The sequence below is a fragment of the Malus sylvestris genome, chromosome 10 (genome assembly GCF_916048215.2).
Source record: "Malus sylvestris chromosome 10, drMalSylv7.2, whole genome shotgun sequence".
In the NCBI taxonomy this organism is placed as follows: domain Eukaryota; kingdom Viridiplantae; phylum Streptophyta; class Magnoliopsida; order Rosales; family Rosaceae; genus Malus; species Malus sylvestris.
In genome coordinates, this window is record NC_062269.1 from 2,918,393 (window position 1) to 2,937,452 (window position 19,060).

General features: G+C 37.1%; 1 protein-coding gene, 3 long non-coding RNA genes and 1 other non-coding gene across 5 annotated transcripts; 4 read left to right on the top strand and 1 right to left on the bottom strand.

Moving 5' to 3' along the window:
* The first annotated feature begins 2,490 nt into the window (after positions 1-2,490).
* LOC126586923 (tubby-like F-box protein 8) lies at positions 2,491-7,683 on the top strand. Its single transcript, XM_050251884.1, has 6 exons — positions 2,491-2,773; positions 3,141-3,277; positions 3,961-4,391; positions 4,631-4,718; positions 5,458-5,590; positions 6,820-7,683. The coding sequence occupies exons 3-6, from the start codon at positions 4,044-4,046 to the stop codon at positions 7,529-7,531; spliced, it is 1,281 nt and encodes a 426-aa protein (XP_050107841.1). The 5' UTR covers positions 2,491-2,773; positions 3,141-3,277; positions 3,961-4,043; the 3' UTR covers positions 7,532-7,683.
* A 4,329-nt stretch (positions 7,684-12,012) lies between these two features.
* Positions 12,013-18,346, top strand: LOC126586929 (uncharacterized). Its single transcript, XR_007610931.1, has 2 exons — positions 12,013-13,440; positions 17,701-18,346. It is a non-coding gene; the product is annotated as an uncharacterized LOC126586929 (long non-coding RNA).
* Positions 13,449-15,517, top strand: LOC126586928 (uncharacterized). The gene is made up of 2 exons (XR_007610930.1): positions 13,449-13,790; positions 15,472-15,517. It is a non-coding gene; the product is annotated as an uncharacterized LOC126586928 (long non-coding RNA).
* On the top strand, positions 14,893-14,979 carry LOC126588124 (small nucleolar RNA snoR118). The gene has a single exon (XR_007611347.1). It is a non-coding gene; the product is annotated as a small nucleolar RNA snoR118 (small nucleolar RNA).
* LOC126586931 (uncharacterized) lies at positions 15,384-15,916 on the bottom strand. Its single transcript, XR_007610933.1, has 2 exons — positions 15,777-15,916; positions 15,384-15,597 (listed from the first exon to the last, which is right to left on the bottom strand). It is a non-coding gene; the product is annotated as an uncharacterized LOC126586931 (long non-coding RNA).
* Positions 18,347-19,060: the final 714 nt, after the last annotated feature.

Here is a 19,060-nt window from a genome sequence, read left to right on the forward strand (position 1 = left end):
TCTAAAGTAACAATATACTTATAGAAATGTGGTTGCTTGGGAAACTCAGTGGGACAAAACCAAGCGAAGGAGAAAATTTGAGGTAAATTGGTGGACATCCTAGGGGGAGTGTTGTATATATTATTCATTATGTGGATGTTCAATTTCTAGGTTAATAAGTAATATGTCAATACTTGAACACCTTTTTATGTAAATCATATACTTATAAATAGGCACTCTAATAAAAAGAAAATAACACCTAGATTTCTCCTCCCCATCTCTATATTGTTTTCTATTCCCTGTTGATAAAGAAAAAAAAACGAGAAACAGTCATGCTGATAACGTCTCACCAACTAACTTCAATATCACTTGTTTTCTCTTCATTGACTTCTTTTAGAACATAAAATATTTATCAACCCAATCTTAGTATTAAATAGCTTTTATAATCTTGTAAATTTTGCATAATTGAAGTTATTCTTTTAACTCACGTACATACATTTTACTACAACTTAGAAATTAAAAATTGTGTCTAATAAAATGAAATTAAAAATTGTTATATTTTATGTGTTAGCTAGACAATATATGATTGTCAAATGCTAAGAGTAGTTGGGTAAACATTTCGTTTTTAGTTTTCACTTTTTGTGCCTGAAATATGGGAAAACATATGATGAATAAGAGATTAAGCATATGGATGAATAAGGGATTAAGAAAACAATTTTTTTTTAAAGTGAATAATTTTACATAGTTTTGTACTTTTGGTTTTCATTGTGTGTACCTTTCTTTGTAAGGTTCTTCTACATTTGTCTCGTCATTCTTCCTCCACTCTCATATCTCCCATTTCTCCTTGATCTCCAATGCAAAGACATATTCATGAATGATTCTCCCGCAAATGGATCCTTGTAAACTAGAACTATATAAAAAATTACAACGAAGCATGATCAATCGCAAAGCAATAAGCATACTTTACTTACTTCGTTGAAAGTCGAGCTTATTAAGAACTGCAACATTAAAAGGATTAATAAAATCGCTAAAATCCAATTTCCATATTCCATCCATTTTTGTTTGCATGCCTATCTGACAATGTAGGCAAGTGAAGTTAGCAAAACTGTACAATACATATTTATGTGGCATGTTACATGCCCTAGAAATTTTGGTCACTCCATTAGACTGTGCAAATCAAGTCGGCAATATTCTATTGACTGGAAGTAGGCAAGTTTTTTGGAAAGAAATCATCTCCGGATCTTTTCATCTAAAATCACTAAATTAAGTGATTCGGATCTTTAAAATTTTCTTGCTCAAATGCAGGAAGCAAATTTGTTCTTACATGGCTCTACACCATTGGATGCTCTTATACAAAGTTTTGTCAACAAGTAATCTTAGGGCTGGTTTGGTATTGCTGTGCTTTGAAAAAAAGGAAAACTAATGAAAATGACTTGAAAACTTTGAGTTTTAATGATAAGGACAAAATAAAGGGTAAAGTGAATAGTATCAGGATTGACTTTTTAGTGTAAAAATGTGGTTTTTCGTTAAAGTGAACAGTATCGGGAGCTTTTCGTTAAAGTTCCCTTGAAAAAAAGCTGCTGTGAGAATAAGCGGCTGTAATGTGAGAATAAGCGGTTGTGAAATAAATCAGTAGAGTGTTTGGTAAACTTTTTTGTAAAAGTGCTTTTGGAAAAAAAAACAGTCTAATAGTGGGTCTTTTCATTAAAGAAGCACTGTAGCTCCATGTGCTTTGAAAAAAAACCAGTTTTCCAAAGCTGCAAATAGCAGCTTCAGCTTTTTCCTTTGATTTCAGCTTATTCTCACAGCAGCTTCCAAAATAAGCCCTTTTTTTCAGTTTACCAAACACCTAAAACCCTCACAGCTTTTTTTCATGGGTATTTTTTTTTTAAGCACCTCACTCCCAAATTAGGTCTTAATAGTGTTATTGTTTTTATTTCTGGTCAATCCCGTATCCCATCCATGAAATCCAGGCAAATTCCACCGATGAAATCCACTGACTACACACGTGGCAGCAGATGCAGCATCCTAGTAAGTAGAGTCCCAACCACAAGGGACAACCTCGTCATACCATACCCCAACAGGGATACAACCGTCATTTCACTATCCAACAGGCCTCCCTCATGATAGCGTGCCTCATGTCATAATCTTCCCCACATGCACACTCCATATCAAATCCTGACCTTTTCAACAACATCAACGGCCCACATGCACACACCTCCAGTGCGTCCACAAGGTAATAAACTATTCCCAGAAGCACTGTATTACTCCTCGCAAATTAGAACCAAACGATGTCGTATGAGGTGGATGCTAAAGTACGCCGAACGTGAAACAAGGGGTTTGCGTCCGAATCTCGCAGTAGGATACGCCGTTGGTCGGGTAACGGAAACACGGGGAGTTGGTCTTTAGACCCAAAAAGTCAACCGTTAGGGGTATAATGGTCATTCGCATCTGGCTCAAGTGGGGTTTAACTAAATAAATTCAGACAAATAAATAAAACTAAACAATTTGGGATTAAGTTAATAAAGCTATTAGTTGGTGAACTGGATTGAATAAAGAGTTGAAGTCCGGACCATCTGAGAGAGAGAGAGAGAGAGAGAGAGAGAGAGAGAGAAGAAGATGTTGATCTGGTTGTTCTGATTATCTGGTGTTTGGATCGCAGCTTTTAGAAGTACTGAATCATCACTTGTCTCGGGTGTTTGTTTAGATTCCTGGACCTTTTCTTTTCTGTTTGTTTCTCGGGAAAATTTGCAGGCCCACCTGGTTTCATTTCTCTTATTGTTGGATTTACAAGGTACGTTTTTTCTGGGTTCTTACTTTTCTGTTCCAAAGGGGTTTCTGATTCTTTGAAACGTTTTGTGGGTTTTGTTCGGTTGGTGGGTTGTAAATCTCTTATGGATAATACCTGAATTTTCATTTTTTGTTCTGTTTTTAATTCAGGGGGTTTGCAGCTCCACAATTATATGTGCTTTCTGCACTAATTTGCTTAGTTTTCATGAATTTTTTGGTATTTTTTATGGTAATTTTTGTAGGCTTTGCATCATCTACTTTTGAATTTTCAGTAAATGGAAAATCAGCAAATAAAAAGCAATTTTTGATGGTTTTTACCTTCAATTTTTGGGGTGGTTTTGTGAGCTAAATTGTAGTATTTGTATTTGCAGTACCTCTACGAGAAGGTTTCATCCTTGCAAGTTGTTCACTGATCTCCGAAAGCCTTAGCGGTGAAGCAATGTATCTTTGATCAGTGCCAAACTTTTCAAACTCAAGCCTTTTGGAATTCTACTTTGGTGGTTTAAGGGTTTGCTCTCTCTCTCTCTCTCTCTCTCTCTCTCTCTCTCTCTCTATATATATATATATATTTAGTTAGTGTGTGTGTGACTTATGAAGCTAACTCTTAGTTGAAGGATTTGCGTTTAACTTCTAGTTCAACATAAATTAGAACTCTTTTTTTCTTTTTATTCAAGTTACATCTATCATTTGGGTTCATATTTCAGAATCTGGGTTTTGTTTTCTGAGGTTCATTTGGTAGACCGTACAAATAGGGATTTCGGTTTGAAACCGGTTTGAATTAGTTGTAGTTTGGTTTGTAGAAGATCAGCTTTAAACCCTGCCACCAAAAGATGTATCTGATTAAAGTTTTATACTTTAGGCTGCTTTAACTCCATGTGTGAAAGTGAGACTTTATTCAATGAGAATCTCCTTTCCTTCCAGTGCTTTTCTCAGTCTGTCTTCTTCCTTTTTTTTTCTATTTTTTTTTTTAGTACATCGATATTTTTACACTAAGGGGAGGGGGAGTTTGGCAAAGCCACACAATGGGCAGCCTAATTTGGTATCGAATTCGCAATCCACGAGATTCGATCCTAAGGCTTTTCCCTTACAAGTTAAGAGGAATAACACCAGACTGTAGTACCGAGTGACACCTTTTTTTTCTTCTATTTAACTCTCTGTTAGAATTTAAATCAATGTTTGATTAATTTGCAGCTGAACCCACACTTATAGTTTTGGGGCCAGCCCCGTTGAAGTGGATATACTTAACATCTGGGTCTGTTGGCACGTCAGAGTAAATGTCATTCCGCAGTATAGTTCGCGATGTAAGAGATGGGTTTGGAAGTTTATCAAGACGAAGTTTTGAGGTGAGGCTGCCTGGTCATCACAGGGGGAAATCACATGGTTCAGTCCATGAGGTGCATGACCAGCCTTTGGTAATCCAAACTAGCCCTTGGGCTAGCCTACCTCCCGAACTACTGCGCGATGTAATAAAAAGATTGGAGGCTAGTGAGAGTACGTGGCCTTCTCGCAAGCATGTTGTTGCTTGTGCTGCTGTGTGCAGTTCATGGAGGGAAATGTGCAAGGAAATCGTCAGAAGTCCTGAATTTTGTGGAAAGATTACCTTCCCAGTCTCCTTGAAGCAGGTGAGAGGTTCACATTATTGTCTTGCTTATAACATGGACTTTGTTGATAAAAGTCAAAATGCCCAAATATTTTTCTCTTAATCTTGTTACCCTGGTTTTTCTGTTTAAGTTATTTTCGTCAGCATTTATCCACTTAGATGCTCTCTTTTGAAGAACGATGTTTATGCCTTCTTAAAAAGTAAAATGATATTTATGATATCTGGTAGCTGAAACGTTGTTGAAATCTCTGCCTTTCACAGCCAGGATCTCGGGATGGAACCATCCAGTGCTTTATCAAGAGGGACAAGTCTAATTTAACTTACCACCTTTTCCTTTGCCTTAGCCCTGGTAAGATTCTCTTTAGATGGTTTTGCGCATATATTGTACCACGTTCAATTTGACATTTCATGTTCTGTGGTTGTTTGGATGATCAACTCCAAACTATTCTGTGTATAGTATTGTGAATATCTTTTGGTTATGCATTGCCATTGCACCAAGTTTTCTTATAAATCTTGTAGTGATCAGGGTGTTTTTTTTATAAATTACTACTGTCTCTTCTCCTGCTGTGTATTTTTCTGGTCTTGCAAATCATTTACTTGTGCACTTTGCCCCTATTTTCCGATGACTAGTGGTCCAAGGCCCTAAAGCCTAGCTAGGTGGAGAGGTCTACCGATACCTCACTAGTTCTAAGTTCTAATTTGGTTCTGTCAGTCATGCTGTCCTGTATCAAGACATGTTCTTGTCATTGAGGTTATTAGCATGTGCAAGGCTGAAAGCTTATTTTGATGCTAAGTGGCTGACCATCGCCGTAGGATTAATACATAAACAGTGCACTTATCCCACTTTATAATGCAATAAGAATTATCTACTTCTCCCTATGTGTTGTTTTTTTTTCAACGTAAACCTGCTGCCCTTACCCTACTTTGCCACAGTTGCATAAAGGGTTTATGTAACAAAATCTTTATTAGCAAAGGTTGAATATCATAACTCGACCTTGAACTTCATTGACAAACATCTTTCCCTGATTGCATTGCTGCGTTCAAGTTTATTTTAGGCTGTTCTCTTGATCAATGCCATGCCCTTGCAGCGTTGCTTGTTGAAAATGGAAAATTTCTTCTTTCTGCAAAGCGGACGCGGAGAACTACTTGCACAGAGTATGTGATCTCCATGGATGCTGATAACATTTCAAGATCAAGCAACAAGTACATTGGGAAATTGAGGTGGGTTTTCTTCAACTTTCTTTTGAGCTGTTAATATCTGTGCTGAAATTCATCTATTAGCAACTCTGTAAAAAACAACAATGTGAACGACTTAAAAACTTAAAAGATGTGTCACTGTTAATCCCCCCCCCCCCCCCCAAAAAAAAAAAAACTTCATAGTGCAAACAATTTTTCAAACTTTGGTGTGAAATTGGAACTGAGAAAATGGCCTTATTTTAAACTTATTGCGCAGATTTGAGGGATCTAGTCTGAAGAAATGAATGGCCTTGTTTTAAGCTTATTGCCCAGATTTGAGGGATCTAGTCTGATTTAAATTCATTTATTTTCTTATTCACCTGTTGCCTCATTGATAAAGGATTAGTATGGGGGTTCTTCAATGTGATTCAATATTGTTCCTTTGCTTAGGTTTGCAGTAAGCGGCTCTGTCAGAAATATGTTTTGTTTGATTAATATAAATGAAAAAGAGTTTTAAGATGGTTAATTGTTGATTTTTATAATTAGCTGTTCTTTTGCCTTGTTGAAATCGTCTTGCTATTTCTGCTTCTTTGGTTGCATTATAATTTCATTGCTATACCTTAAATTTAGATGAGATTTCAACGTGAATAACACTGAAGTTAGTGCATTCTGACCATGGATTTGGATAAATCGCAAGGGTTTTCTTTCTATCTAGTGTTTTGGTGCAAGGAACTTGTAAGATTGTCTTCTATTTACTAAAAAGAATGAAGAATGTGAATGTGCTGAAGAAGATTGTTCTAAGATTATCTTCTCTAGCATATTTTCATTGACATTACTAGCGTCAGTATATCTCGGAGCTGTAACAGGGCCTCGCTTGTAGGAATTTAGTAGCAAGTATCAACTTGTTTATATTAGGGGGCAAAATCACAAATTGGACAATTTTAAGTAAAAACTTCTATCCCATGTATTTGCTGTTCTCTATAAACCTTCGATTTCAGCCCACTTGCCATGATTTATTGAACTCTACTTATTTCAGTCTGTTTAATTTGTAATGTATCAACTTCACATCAATTGTCACTCATTTGAATCATCTTTGCTGCTTTGCATGCCATCCCCAATTGGTGCTTCCTAAGTTCTCATGGATGTGTATATGTTCATATTTTTATCAATTTATTCTAATTTGGTAAACATGTTACTTGAATTTTGATTACCTCTGGTTTAGAGACTTTAGACTAACGTGCATCTTCCATTCCCCTTTTCCCCATATTTTTCAGGTCTAATTTTCTAGGCACCAAATTTATTATTTATGATACCCAACCTCCCTACAACAGTGCTCAGCTTCCCCCACCTGGGCGAAGCCGCCGGTTCTACTCTAAAAAGGTTTCTCCCAAGCTCCCCACCGGCAGCTACAACATCGCACAGGTGTCGTACGAGTTAAATGTGCTTGGCACAAGAGGGCCACGGAGGATGCACTGCACCATGCACTCAATCCCTGCTGCATCCCTTGAGCCTGGTGGCATTGTCCCTGGCCAGCCTGAGATTCTCCAACGCTCCCTTGAGGACTCATTCCGAAGCATTTCCTTCTCAAAATCAATTGTTGATTCAAGTGAGTTTAGCAGTGCCCGATTCTCTGATATAGTTGGGGCCCATTGCGAAGAAGATGGAAAGGAAAGACCATTAGTTCTCCGGAACAAGGCACCAAGGTGGCATGAACAGTTGCAGTGTTGGTGCTTAAACTTCCGGGGAAGGGTGACAGTTGCCTCTGTCAAAAACTTTCAGTTAATAGCGGCTGCACCTTCTGCTGCTGGCGCACCGACACCATCTCAGCCACCACAGCCAACCTCGTCTGACCACGACAAGGTCATACTTCAGTTTGGTAAGGTTGGGAAGGATATGTTTACTATGGATTACCGGTATCCATTGTCTGCGTTTCAGGCTTTTGCGATCTGCTTGAGCAGTTTCGACACCAAATTAGCATGTGAATAGGGAGAAATTATGGCAAGAAATAGAAAGCGTAGTTGGTAATTCTTTTTTCATCTTTTTCTGGCTTCTCATATAGATTGTTGTTGTTGTATCATGACATTGTTTAAACTCAGCAGACTGGAAATGCAGAACAACAAAAGTGCACGCTGCATGAAGCCCTCCGTTTTTTTTTTTTTTTTTTTTTTTAATTTTCTTTTTAATATTTAGTATATTGTTCTGTTTTTTTATCTTTCTTTCTTTTGTGTTTTTCTTTTCAAATTTGCTTTTCTGATAAAGACTTGTATTATTATATATGTTTTGGAAAGAAAAATTAATTGAGAATCAAGAGATAAAAATAAGGGCAAGTTGTAGGAATGCTCACATTGGGTTCGGTTGCAAAAATGATCTGTTTTTGGTTAAGACCACATTGATCATATTGATGAAACAACGATAATAAAGTAAGGACATGTACAATTGATCATTTCTGTAACCTTTTTTTTGAAACAAACTAAGATACTTTTTCATTAAACAAAGAGACTAATACAAGGAAAAGAGAGTTCAAAAGACATCTCGCAACCGAAATACAAGCCTAGCAGGAAAAAGTAAATACAACACAAAGTCGAAAAGGCATAACTAAATGACAACAGAAACCCTAATAATAAAGAGGAAACCAGCAACCACCACCAAATTTGACGCGCCTCCATCGGAAGGCCACCACCACCAAAAACAGCAACCGGATCAAAGGAAAATGGGGGTGAGCGAGCCTGATAGGAGCATATTTATGCGACTTAGTTATCTTGTTCTTGTGCATTTGTGTTGTTATTTCTTAGTTAATTATGTATTTTAAGCTATTTTCGTGTGTTTGTAGGTCATAATAACAAAGTTGGCAAGAAAGTGCATTTTGGAGCATTTTAGAAAATTTTTGAGCCAAGATTGGATAGTGCAAGCATGGAGACATGAGGATAGACGTTTTTGAAGATTTGAAGGCTAGAAATCAACATGTGTGTGTGCAAGTGTGTTGACCTACAACTCCAAACATCCATCCACTACACCCATTACATCCACTCATTACCAAACACTCACCCACTACACCCATTACATCCACTCATTACCAAACATTCACCTACTACACCCATTACATCCACTCATTACCACAACATACACCACTACCACCTTAATTAGATGGTGGTCCTCTCCCTAGCCTATAAATACATCCACCCTTCACCATAACAAAGGGGAGGAGAAAAGATCCATCAAAAGACACTACATTCACATCTCACAACTCCATACACTTACACTTTCATTCCTTGGCCGGGAGAACACAATCCACCCATCCACCATTCACCATAACTCACCTATATCCATCTACCACCATAATTTACCACTCATCCATCAAACCACACCTTGTGCCGCAACAAAGAGAAGAATGAGGACCCTTGGACGTGCTTACCATTCAAGTTGGATTGTTGGAGCGTTTTTAGGTGTTTTCATTCTTTTGTTTTCAATGTCTAAATTTGTTTATCTTTGCTTTGTGAGTATGAGGAACTAAACCCCCCATAGCTAGGGGGAATTTGAAACCATGTTCATGCTTGCAATATGATTTGATTACCTTCAGTTGTGATTTCATAAATTGTGAATTCAATTTGTTTAACTGCTTGATTGATAACTTATTCGTGTATGTTTATTAAGAGTGCATACTCGGTTTGCATGCATGAATATGATGCTAGAGTATAAGGGAGTTTCACCTAATAGTTACAAACTTATATTCACAAGTAGTGGAGGTCGCTTATAAACGATCGCGTTAAATGAATTCTTGGCAGGAGTTTCATGCTCATCATAGTAACGAATGCCACGTCAATACTTATAGTTTTCATAATGCTTAATGATCTTTGATTGTATCTTTATTGTGCTGTTCACGTAAAGAACTTTTGAAGAATGCTTGAATTGTTGTATGTGCTTTCCCATCCAATTCAATAACTTAAGGAGAACTTGAGGGTTAATTTAAGCGGACTTAATTAACCTGGGGTGTTGAGTTTCATGATTTATCGAAAGAACAACTGAAAATTGGTTTATGTGCAAGTATATCATGTGTGGAAAAGAACCTCCTAGCTAGCCTTCTATTTATTCAATTTACTCAAATTCGTGCAGATTTCATTAGTTCTTTAATTTACTTGTTTTGTTTTCAAATTCGTCAAAACCAAAACCCCCTTTACTTTAAAGTGTTTTATTAGTCAAAATTTGTTTTGATTTGTGTTTTTAGGTGTCCCAAAAGTGTGTTAGAGTCCAAATCTGCCCAGTTTGTGTTTTTAGGCAGATTTGAGCGTTTTTAGCTTGTTTTGAGTCATTTGAGTTTGTTTTAAGTTCTTTGAGTCTAGTTTAATGTTTTTAACTTTGTTTATATGTTTTTAAGTCAGTTTAGAGGTTTTAGCAAGCCCTCCTAATCCCCTGTTTAGAACGATCTCTACTTGCATTTATACTACAATTTGACAACAAGATGGTTTAATTTATGTGTTAAGTTAATTTTCGCATCAGAGCCACCAGCGCTGTGAACGCTCCCATAATCCTACCAAATAGTGCAAAAGGCACTTTAACAGCCACCCAAAACCCAAGCATGTCACCGAGGAGAAGCACCCGAGCTTAAGAAGCAGGGGTTGGTAGTTGTGTACTCACGACGGAAGGAAACATCAGAACAGGAAGGTGTCTACAGGTTCCGATCTGAGACAAGCTCAGAGAATTGAGACAAAGCTCAAACAAACTGAGACAAAGCTCAAAGAGAGCCAAAATGAAAACAGAAAAAAGCACCGCATGAAAAAAAAAATAGAGGAGGGAAGGCGTGATCGGGGAAGAGTGAGGACTTAAGGGTATGGGTAGTAAGTTGGGTTGCAGCAGGAGAGAAAAGGGTGGAGGGGAAAGGAGGATGACCAAAGGGCGAGGGAAATGGGCTAGAGGGGAGAAGAAAAGGGGGAGCAACAAGGGAAAGTCGGTCGACTCCAACCAGAGGAAGGAGTCGGCGGCTAAGGCTGGGAATTTGGGGGGGGGGGGGATCCTGCGAGAGAGAAAAGCAGGAGTAGATAGGGTTTAAATGACAAAGTTGAGACAAATAATTGATCATTTATGTAACTAAATGTTAAAATTTGATCATCTCATTTAAATGTCAAAAGAGTCATTTTCACTTTTACATATTTCTAAATTTTCTAATTTGTTGATCATCTGATTGGATGAATTGAAGATAATTAAACGATAGAACTTAACAAGTATGCGGAAGATGTAAAAAAAGAATAGCGTGTGGATAGCAACGCAATACAACAAGGGCTATGAAATAAGGTATAAATACTAGGGGTGGAAAAAATTCCCAAAAATACCGATCCCAAACCAAAAATGTCCCAAACTGATTTTCCCAAAATTTTCGGTATGCTATCCCGAAAAAATACTGAAATTTTGGTATGGGAATCAGGATTGTCTTCCCAATATTTCAGTATTCCCATACCAAACCGAAATATATATTTTTAATTATTGTGTATATATATATATATACACACACACACAGATAATAATATATATAAATCATGTTGGCACAATAATGAAAAAATCATGTTACTTTATTTTTCATCCCTGCAACATAAAGATATGAAGGATTATGATATGTGTTATGTGTCATTCTATTTCATCGAAGATAGGAGTCACCTTTACTGGAAGTAACACAAACACTAGTGTCAAAGTTGTTGAAGAAAGTAGAGAACGTAAACACCAGAAGTGTAATGTATCTTCCACATAATCACAAAAATGTATATAACTTATGTAATAGGTTTGCCTTCTAGTGTATTATTAAATGGTAAAACAACTATGTTCTATAGGTTATAAACTTATAAATGCATCTTAGTATTAAAAAAGAAGATATCATATAAAACTTATCCGCGGTTGCATTGGTGGTTATTTAAGAGTTTAATGTTGCCTACCGATATCGTTTGATCAATTCATGCATTATTCCTTCTACCTCCTCAACTTCATGCCAGGTAACTCATCAGGAGTATGAAGTTGAAACTTGGAAGAACAATCATGAAACGAAGGAAAACAAGAAGCACAATAATGTTTGAAGTATTTACTGATTATTTCAGTGAAAATAAAACAGCTATGAGATTTGAGAATACAGAATCACCAAAAGCTCAAAAATATTTCGAGATTCCCAAAAATTAGGATTCCTGAAATTTTGGTTTGAGATCAATCTTGAAATTGGGAATACCGATAATTTTGGTTTGAAAATTGGGACTAAGGTTTTGGTTCGGTATCTCACACCGAACCATCCCTAATAAATACTAGGGCTCAGTCATCATTCTCAAAGTTTGGGGTTAGTTTCACAATGGCGCCATCTGTTGTGGGCGGCTCAAAGTAACCAACCTTATGACGCCATCTGTTGGGTGACCTCAAGTCTTACTATAGTCCTTCCCACATTGAATCTTCGTGTATATAAATCTGCAAGCCCTACACTCTCCCTTCCCACTCTCACGTAGTTTCAGTCGCCGCATCTTTCTCGCCCACACCCGCTCGGCCTCTCTGTTTAGCCCTAAATCACCGATTTGGGCATTTGCCCTAATTTACCAATGTAGAATTACCCCAAATTTCCTTCCTTTCATAGTTCCGATTTTTGCTTTCAGAAATTCCCAATTTGTAGAATTAACCCTAAATTTCGTGTCTTTGATAGTTATGCTTTTTGTTTGGCGTTTGATGTTAAATGGGATTTGTGGGGGAATGATGATACATTCACTGGGCTCTGAGCAGTTCAAAATCGCTTTCAATGGTTGCTCAGAAATTACTGTTTTTGGTACTGCTAGTTTGGATTGTTTAAGGTGTATTATATCTAAATGCATGAAATTTAAATTGTGTTTTTGGGTAGATTTTCTGTTAACTATTGTTCTTGTTATCATGCATTCAACTAATCTCCATTGCAATGCAAATGAATGGTGGAGTTGTCATTCTAGGTTTGCTGATTTGGGATTTTGCAGTAGTGATATTTCTGTTCTAATTTTTGGATGCCTGATGATGGAAAACTCATTTTCTGAGCGGTTACGCGGGTTTTTGTTACGAGCTTTTTGTATCATTTTTGCTGTACTAGTCTCTCTCTCTCTCTCTCTCTCTCTCTCTTTCTCTCTCTCTCTCTCTCTCTCTCTCTCTCTCTCTTTCTCTCTCTCTCTTTCTCTCTCTCTCTCTCTCTCTCTTTATGGCTTGTACAGTTGAAGATGTGAAAAGGCTCATGGTGATAATCCCGCAGATAACTGTCTATGACCAGATATAGCTATGAGATCTGAAGGCTTGTTTGCAGGCATTTTCTTTTCACTAACAGATGTTTATTGAATTTTCAGTTGTTTTGTTTCGTTAATGATTTCTGTAAATGTATTCTTACAGTTGAATTGATCTGAAGTTTTCTGTTAATAGAAAACCGAAGAGCACTTTTGGCGTTGCAGTATGTTACCCCTATAAAACGATTATTGGAGATTGTTTTGGTTAGAAGATGGTTATAGATTTTTAATTTACTTTATCTTCTGGTTCAAATATGATGCCCAGTGATGGGAGAATTGAAAACCTAAACAGTGGTAAGCGTGGTTGATTTTTCATTAGCCCGTACTTACCACAAGCACCACCTCTCTCTCTCACTACAACAAACAACAACCAAGCCTTATCCCACTATATATGGGATTGGCTGGATAAATCCTAGAACGCCACTACGCTGGGTTTTGCGCCAAGTCTTCCGTTATCTGTCTCTCATACATATAAATATATACATACATTCACACATGCATACGTTGGTGGTGCATTGTGGAGTACGAAGGCTTTTGAGGAACGCCACTAGCCGTTAACTGTAAATGACTCATTCAAAGGTGTGAGATCTGAGGGCACGAACCTTTGAAGTAGTGATGCTTGTCAAGTTATTTTTCAAGGTTAGAGCACGAGCCTTTGGTATAGTAATGTTGTGCTAATGATGAGTTATACTCTGCATCTAGCCTTTCTTTTTCTTGAATTATTTTGGGTCATTACCATGTTCTCTGATATAGTTTTTTTGCTGCTTCTGAAAGGTTTATTTGCCTAATGATGGAAAACTCATTTATGGAGCGGTTCTGTGGATTGTTATTAGGAGCCTTTTCTATCATTTTCCTATACTAGTCGCCGTCATCATCAACACCACCATTCTCTCTCTCTCTCTCTCTCTCTCTCTCTCTCTCTCTCTCTCTCTCTCTTCTCTCTCTCTTCTCTCTCCCTCTCTGGCTTGTATGGTTGAAGATGTGAAGAGGTTCATAGTTATAATCCACAGTTAACTAGCAATGACCAGATATAGCTATGAGATCTGAAGGCTCTTCAGTTTTTTGCCGTTTTTTATTTAAGATATGCTTGTTGAATTTTAAATTATTTTTGTTCCTTTAGTTATTTATATAGGTCATTGCAGCATTGTAGACATTATTTTGGTTTAACTGGAGCACTTTTGGCATTGCAGTATTTGATCACTATAAATGTACTGTTACTTTTGTATTGATTTCAAATTTTCTGTTAATAGAAAACCAAAGAGCACTTTCGGCATTGCAGTATTTTTGTATATAATGCGAGCTCCCTTCAGACTCAAACCGCTTGTACATTGTTACATATAAAGCTAATAAACTGTCGTTTGGAAAAAAATTCACTCTTTCATTGTTACTGAGTGCTTTTATTTCCTACAAAGCTATTATTGTAGATTGTTTTTGTTGAAAGATGGTTATACATTTTGATTAACTTTATCTTCTGGTTCAAATATGATGCCCAGTGATGGAAAGTTGAAAACCCAAATAGTGGTAAGGGTGGTTGATTCTTCATTATCCCGTACTAACCACAAGCACCACCTCTCTCTCTCTCTCTCTCTCTCTCTCTCTCTCTCTCTCTCTATCTAATATATATTCATACATACATACACACACACATACGTTGGTGCTGCATTGTGGAGTATGAAGGCTTTTGAGGAACGCCATTGCCCATGAACTGGAAATGACTTATTGCTATGTGATCTGAGGGCATTTTCATAGAACTCACTATTTTCAATTACCTATTTGGGGATATATCCCTCCTTGCAGTCCAAATTTTGCGCCGCAAGTTACTTTGACCCCACATGTGCGTTTGGGCCCCAAATTTTGTTTCTTTCATAATTATGATTTTTATATGGGCTGATTGTCTGTTCTGTTCTTGTTTCAAACTGTTGTTTCATAAAAACCTGTATTTTTCTTGACTGGGTGTTAGGCTTTTGATATTAAGTTGTTTTGATGATGGTTTATTTTCATTTGTGCTAGAAGTTTATAATGGCATGGTTCTGAGTGGAGTGCTTGTTTAATTGGCAGTTGGGGTTGGGTTATAACTGTTATGTGATTGTGGGGAATGATGGTACCTGCAGTGGTCTCTGGGCAGTTTGGGATTGCAATTGTCGATGGAAATGCAGCCTAGAATGCTATTTATGATCCCTGGAGTAATTCTACTTTGGGGTATATTTCATGTTATTGTTGTCATCATTCAATTAACTTATTGTGTCGCAATGGAAATTACTGGTCAAGTTATTTATGACCCCTGAAATAGTGATGTTGTGCTAATGAGTTATACTCTGTCTATAGTCTTTCTTTTTCTTAATTATTTTGGGTCATTACCATGTTCTTTGATATAGCTTTTTTGCTGCTTCTGAAAGGTGGTTCAGTTTTTATTTGCCTAATGATGGAAAACTCATTTATGGAGCGGTTATGTGGATTGTTATTAGGAGCCTTTTCTATCATTTTCCTGTACTAGTTGCTGTCACCATCAACACCACCATCCTCTCTCTCTCTCTCTCTCTCTCGCTCTCCCTCTCCCTCTCCCTCTCCCTCTCCCTCTCCCCCTCTCCCTCTCCCCCCCCCCCCTCTCTCTCTCTCTCTCTCTCTCTCTCTCTCTCTCTCTCTTGCTTGTATGGTTGAAGATGTGAAGAGGTTCATAGTGATAATCCACAGTTAACTGGCAATGACCAGATATAGCTATGAGATCTGAAGGCTCTTCAGTTTTTTGCCTTTTTTATTCTTAAGATATGCTTGTTGAATTTTAAATTATTTTTGTTCCTTTAGTTATTTCAATAAGAGGTCGCACTTGGTGCGATGGCAAGTGCCTTCGCCCATGAGCGGTAGGTCTCGGGTTCGAGACTTGGGAGCAGCCTCTCCATAAAATGGGGGTAAGGCTAGCCGACATTCACCTCTCCCAGACCCTGCGTAAAGCGGGAGCCTTGTGCACTGGGTACGACCTTTAGTTATTTCAATAGACATTTCCTTTTCTGGTCATTGCAGTATTCTAGACATTATCTTTGGTTTAACTGAATAGCACTTTGGGCATTGCAGTATTGTGATTACCATAAATGCACTGTTACTTTTGTATTGATTTCAAATTTTCTGTTAATAGAAAACCAAAGAGCACTTTCGGAATCGCAGTATTTTTGTATATAAGGCCAGCTCCCTCTGGAGTCAAACCGCTTGTAGATTGTTTCATATAAAGCTAATAAACCATTGTCTGGAAACTATTGTTGTAGATTGTTTTAGTTGAAAGATGGTTATAGATTTTTTATTAACTTTATCATCTGGTTCAAATATGATGCTCATTGATTGAAAATTCAAAACGTAAAGAGTGGTAGGCATGGTATTGCAGATTCTTTTGTATGCTTATAGATTTCTTTCTTAGATTCCTCTTTTATCCAAGAAAGCAGTTACTGTAGATTCTTTTGTATGCTTATAGATTTAGTACGCACAAATCTGTGTAATGTTTATTGTGTTCTAAGTTTACAAAGCCACATGCGAAATTACTCTTCTTTTTCTTTCTTTTTTTAATTCTTGCTTGTACGATTGAAGATCTTTAAGTCTAAGTGTATATGTGGCTTTGTTTTCTTTTCGCTTGGTTGGTGCAACAAATGCGAAACTATGAAGCAGTGGTTTTTGCATATATGCTGCAGTATAGGCTTACACCTTTGCCCAATGATGCAGACTCATGTTCTGGGTATGCTTTTGATTTTCATTATGAGCATCTCCACTTCCTATATTTCTATCGTCAAGAGTAGCCATCTGCTCTTTATGGTGGTGGTGGTGGTGTTGTCGTTGTTGTTGTTGTTGCTGCTGCTGCTGTCATATAAGATGTGGAGAGGTTGTAAATGAAAATCAAAGCTCAACATCCTTAACTATAAATTCAGGATATGATAAGGACTGAGGGCTATCTTTTGTTTACTTTTACTACCCAAGTGGTGTTGTGTAAATGATTGTTTTTACCTACCACGAGACAGAGGTCTAGGGCCGAAGGGGTAGAGGAAGACCTAGGAAAATTTTGAAAGAGACTCTAAGAAAAGACTTAGAGTACTTGGATCTAACGGAGGACACGACACAGAACTGAGCGCAATGGTTTTCTAGGATTCATATAGCCGACTCCATTTAGTGGGAAAAGGCTTTGTTGTTGTTGTTGTATTATATTGCTAATGTATTTTTCTCCATTTGCACCACACATTTTCATGATTCTTGATATCTTTATACGAGTAAAGCTGTTTTCTGGAATTGGTGCCGTTATGAGGGAGGAATTCGTCAAGAACATGTTAGTTTTAAAGACTGATGTCCTTTCCAAGATGCTATACTTGTCTTGATCATACATGGGTGGCTTTTTAATGATGCTTTTAGTCACTCTTTGTTAATAAGCCCAATGATGAAATCTCATTTTGTGAAGCAGTGCTTCACTTTAAGCCGCCATTTACTGTGCCACGCTGATCATCGCCATTTGCCGGCTCCTTCTTCTTCTTCTTCTTCTTCTTCTTCTATTGTTGTTATTATTATTATTATTATTATTTCTGGTGATGATCCGGTGGTGTTCGTAAATGGTGACTGGCTTTCAGTGATTACTGTTTATGAAGTTTTAGTAGTGGTCTGAGGGCTCAAAATATCATTAGGTTTTATTATTCAATGAAAGGCAATGAATCTCCAGTATAATTTAAATGTGTGGTAATCTGTTTATTAATGATCTGTTGATGTAAATATTAATAATTTAGTTTGAATACAGATAGGGACAGAGTTTGCTCCAAACAGCATTACTACAACTTATTTGCTAATTCTTGCCTTCCTCTTCCGCATGCATTACTAATCTTCTTTTCCGGGTTCAAGTTTCCTTTTGACCCTTGAATTGTATGTTTTGGATTTCAGGTTATTTCGGTTCGATTTCTTTTAATAGAATGTGTGATTACGGGGCTTGAAAGTTTTCTTTTCTGTTGCGGTTGTGGCTGCATCGTATGAGTGATTACCTCTTTCGTTGGGTTGAGACGGCGACTCTGTTTTCAACCTCTGTTTGGTTTTCACATTGCAATGTAAGTGTATCGTACTGTGATGGAATCTCATATATGGTCGGCTTTTCAATAAGCCCTATGATGGAATCTCATTTTGTGAAGCAGTGTTTCACTTTAAGCCGCCGTTTATTGCGCCGGACTGATCATCGACATTTAACTGCGGCTGCTGCTGCTGTTGCTCCTCCTCCTCCTCCTCCTCCTCCTCCTCCTCTTTATTATAAATAATATTTCTGGTGATGATCTGATGGTGTCCGTAAATGTTGCCTGGCCTTTAGTGATCACTGTTTATGAAAATTTTGTTGTTGATGAGGTCTGAGGGCTCAAAACTTAATTCGTCTTGGTGTCTGGTGTCTCTTGATATGTATTGGTGTTTTGCATTTGCAAATTTGCAATCCAAGTGTAATTTGATGCATCCCGCATGCTGCTTGATGGTTTATGATCTTTGGTTGTAAATTGTTGTAGTGAAATGAAATGAAAGCGTGTGCATATCATGCCTTTTGGTTTGATTTTTCTTTTCCTTTTTGTTTATGCCATTGATATTGGGAGAGGAGAGATCCAAACACGAGGTAAACGCTTTTTAGTTTTTTATTAAGTGTAATATTCATACGAGTGAAATGTTAAAACTATTAAATTGTGTCGTAATATTGTGTTTTCTACCTTAAAAGAAAGGGGAAGTTTGAACTAAATCAAGTGGGTAACCATTATATCAACTGTTTCTAACTTTGTGGTTTAGAATTAGGGAACTTTAATTAAAAGTTTCTGACACCGTTCATTTTAACGAAAAATTACATTTTTACATTAAAAAGTCTATCTTGTATTGTTTACTTTACCTTTTATTTGTTCTTATCTTTAAAATTCAAAGTTTTCAAATTATTTTATTAGTTTTCCTTTAAAATTAGGGAACTTTAAAGAAAAGTACTCGGTACTGTTCATTTTAACGAAAAATCACATTTTTACACTAAAAAGTCAGTCCTGGTACTATCCACTTTACCTTTTATTTGTCTTTATTATTAAAACTCAAAGTTTTTAAGTCATTTTCATTAGTTTTTCTTTAAAATTAAGGTGATTATAAGACTTTTAATTTTTCTTCCTATTCTTGCTTTTTTGATTTCCAAATAGTCGTCCGCATGTGCGTTAGTGACAGTCAGCTCTTCATGGTTGGGAGTTCATGCAGCTATACAACTGATAGTCACCCAGGCGCATGGACAACTACCTTAGGC

What these genes read in the sequence shown, in the direction of transcription:
- LOC126586923 (XM_050251884.1), top strand. Translation starts at nt 4,044, where the DNA reads ATGTCATTCCGCAGTATAGTTCGCGATGTAAGAGATGGGTTTGGAAGT. An exon ending in TTTCCTTTGCCTTAGCCCTG is followed by an intron (nt 4,719 to 5,457) that starts GTAAGATTCTCT and finishes ATGCCCTTGCAG; the next exon opens with CGTTGCTTGTTGAAAATGGA. An exon ending in AAGTACATTGGGAAATTGAG is followed by an intron (nt 5,591 to 6,819) that starts GTGGGTTTTCTT and finishes CATATTTTTCAG; the next exon opens with GTCTAATTTTCTAGGCACCA.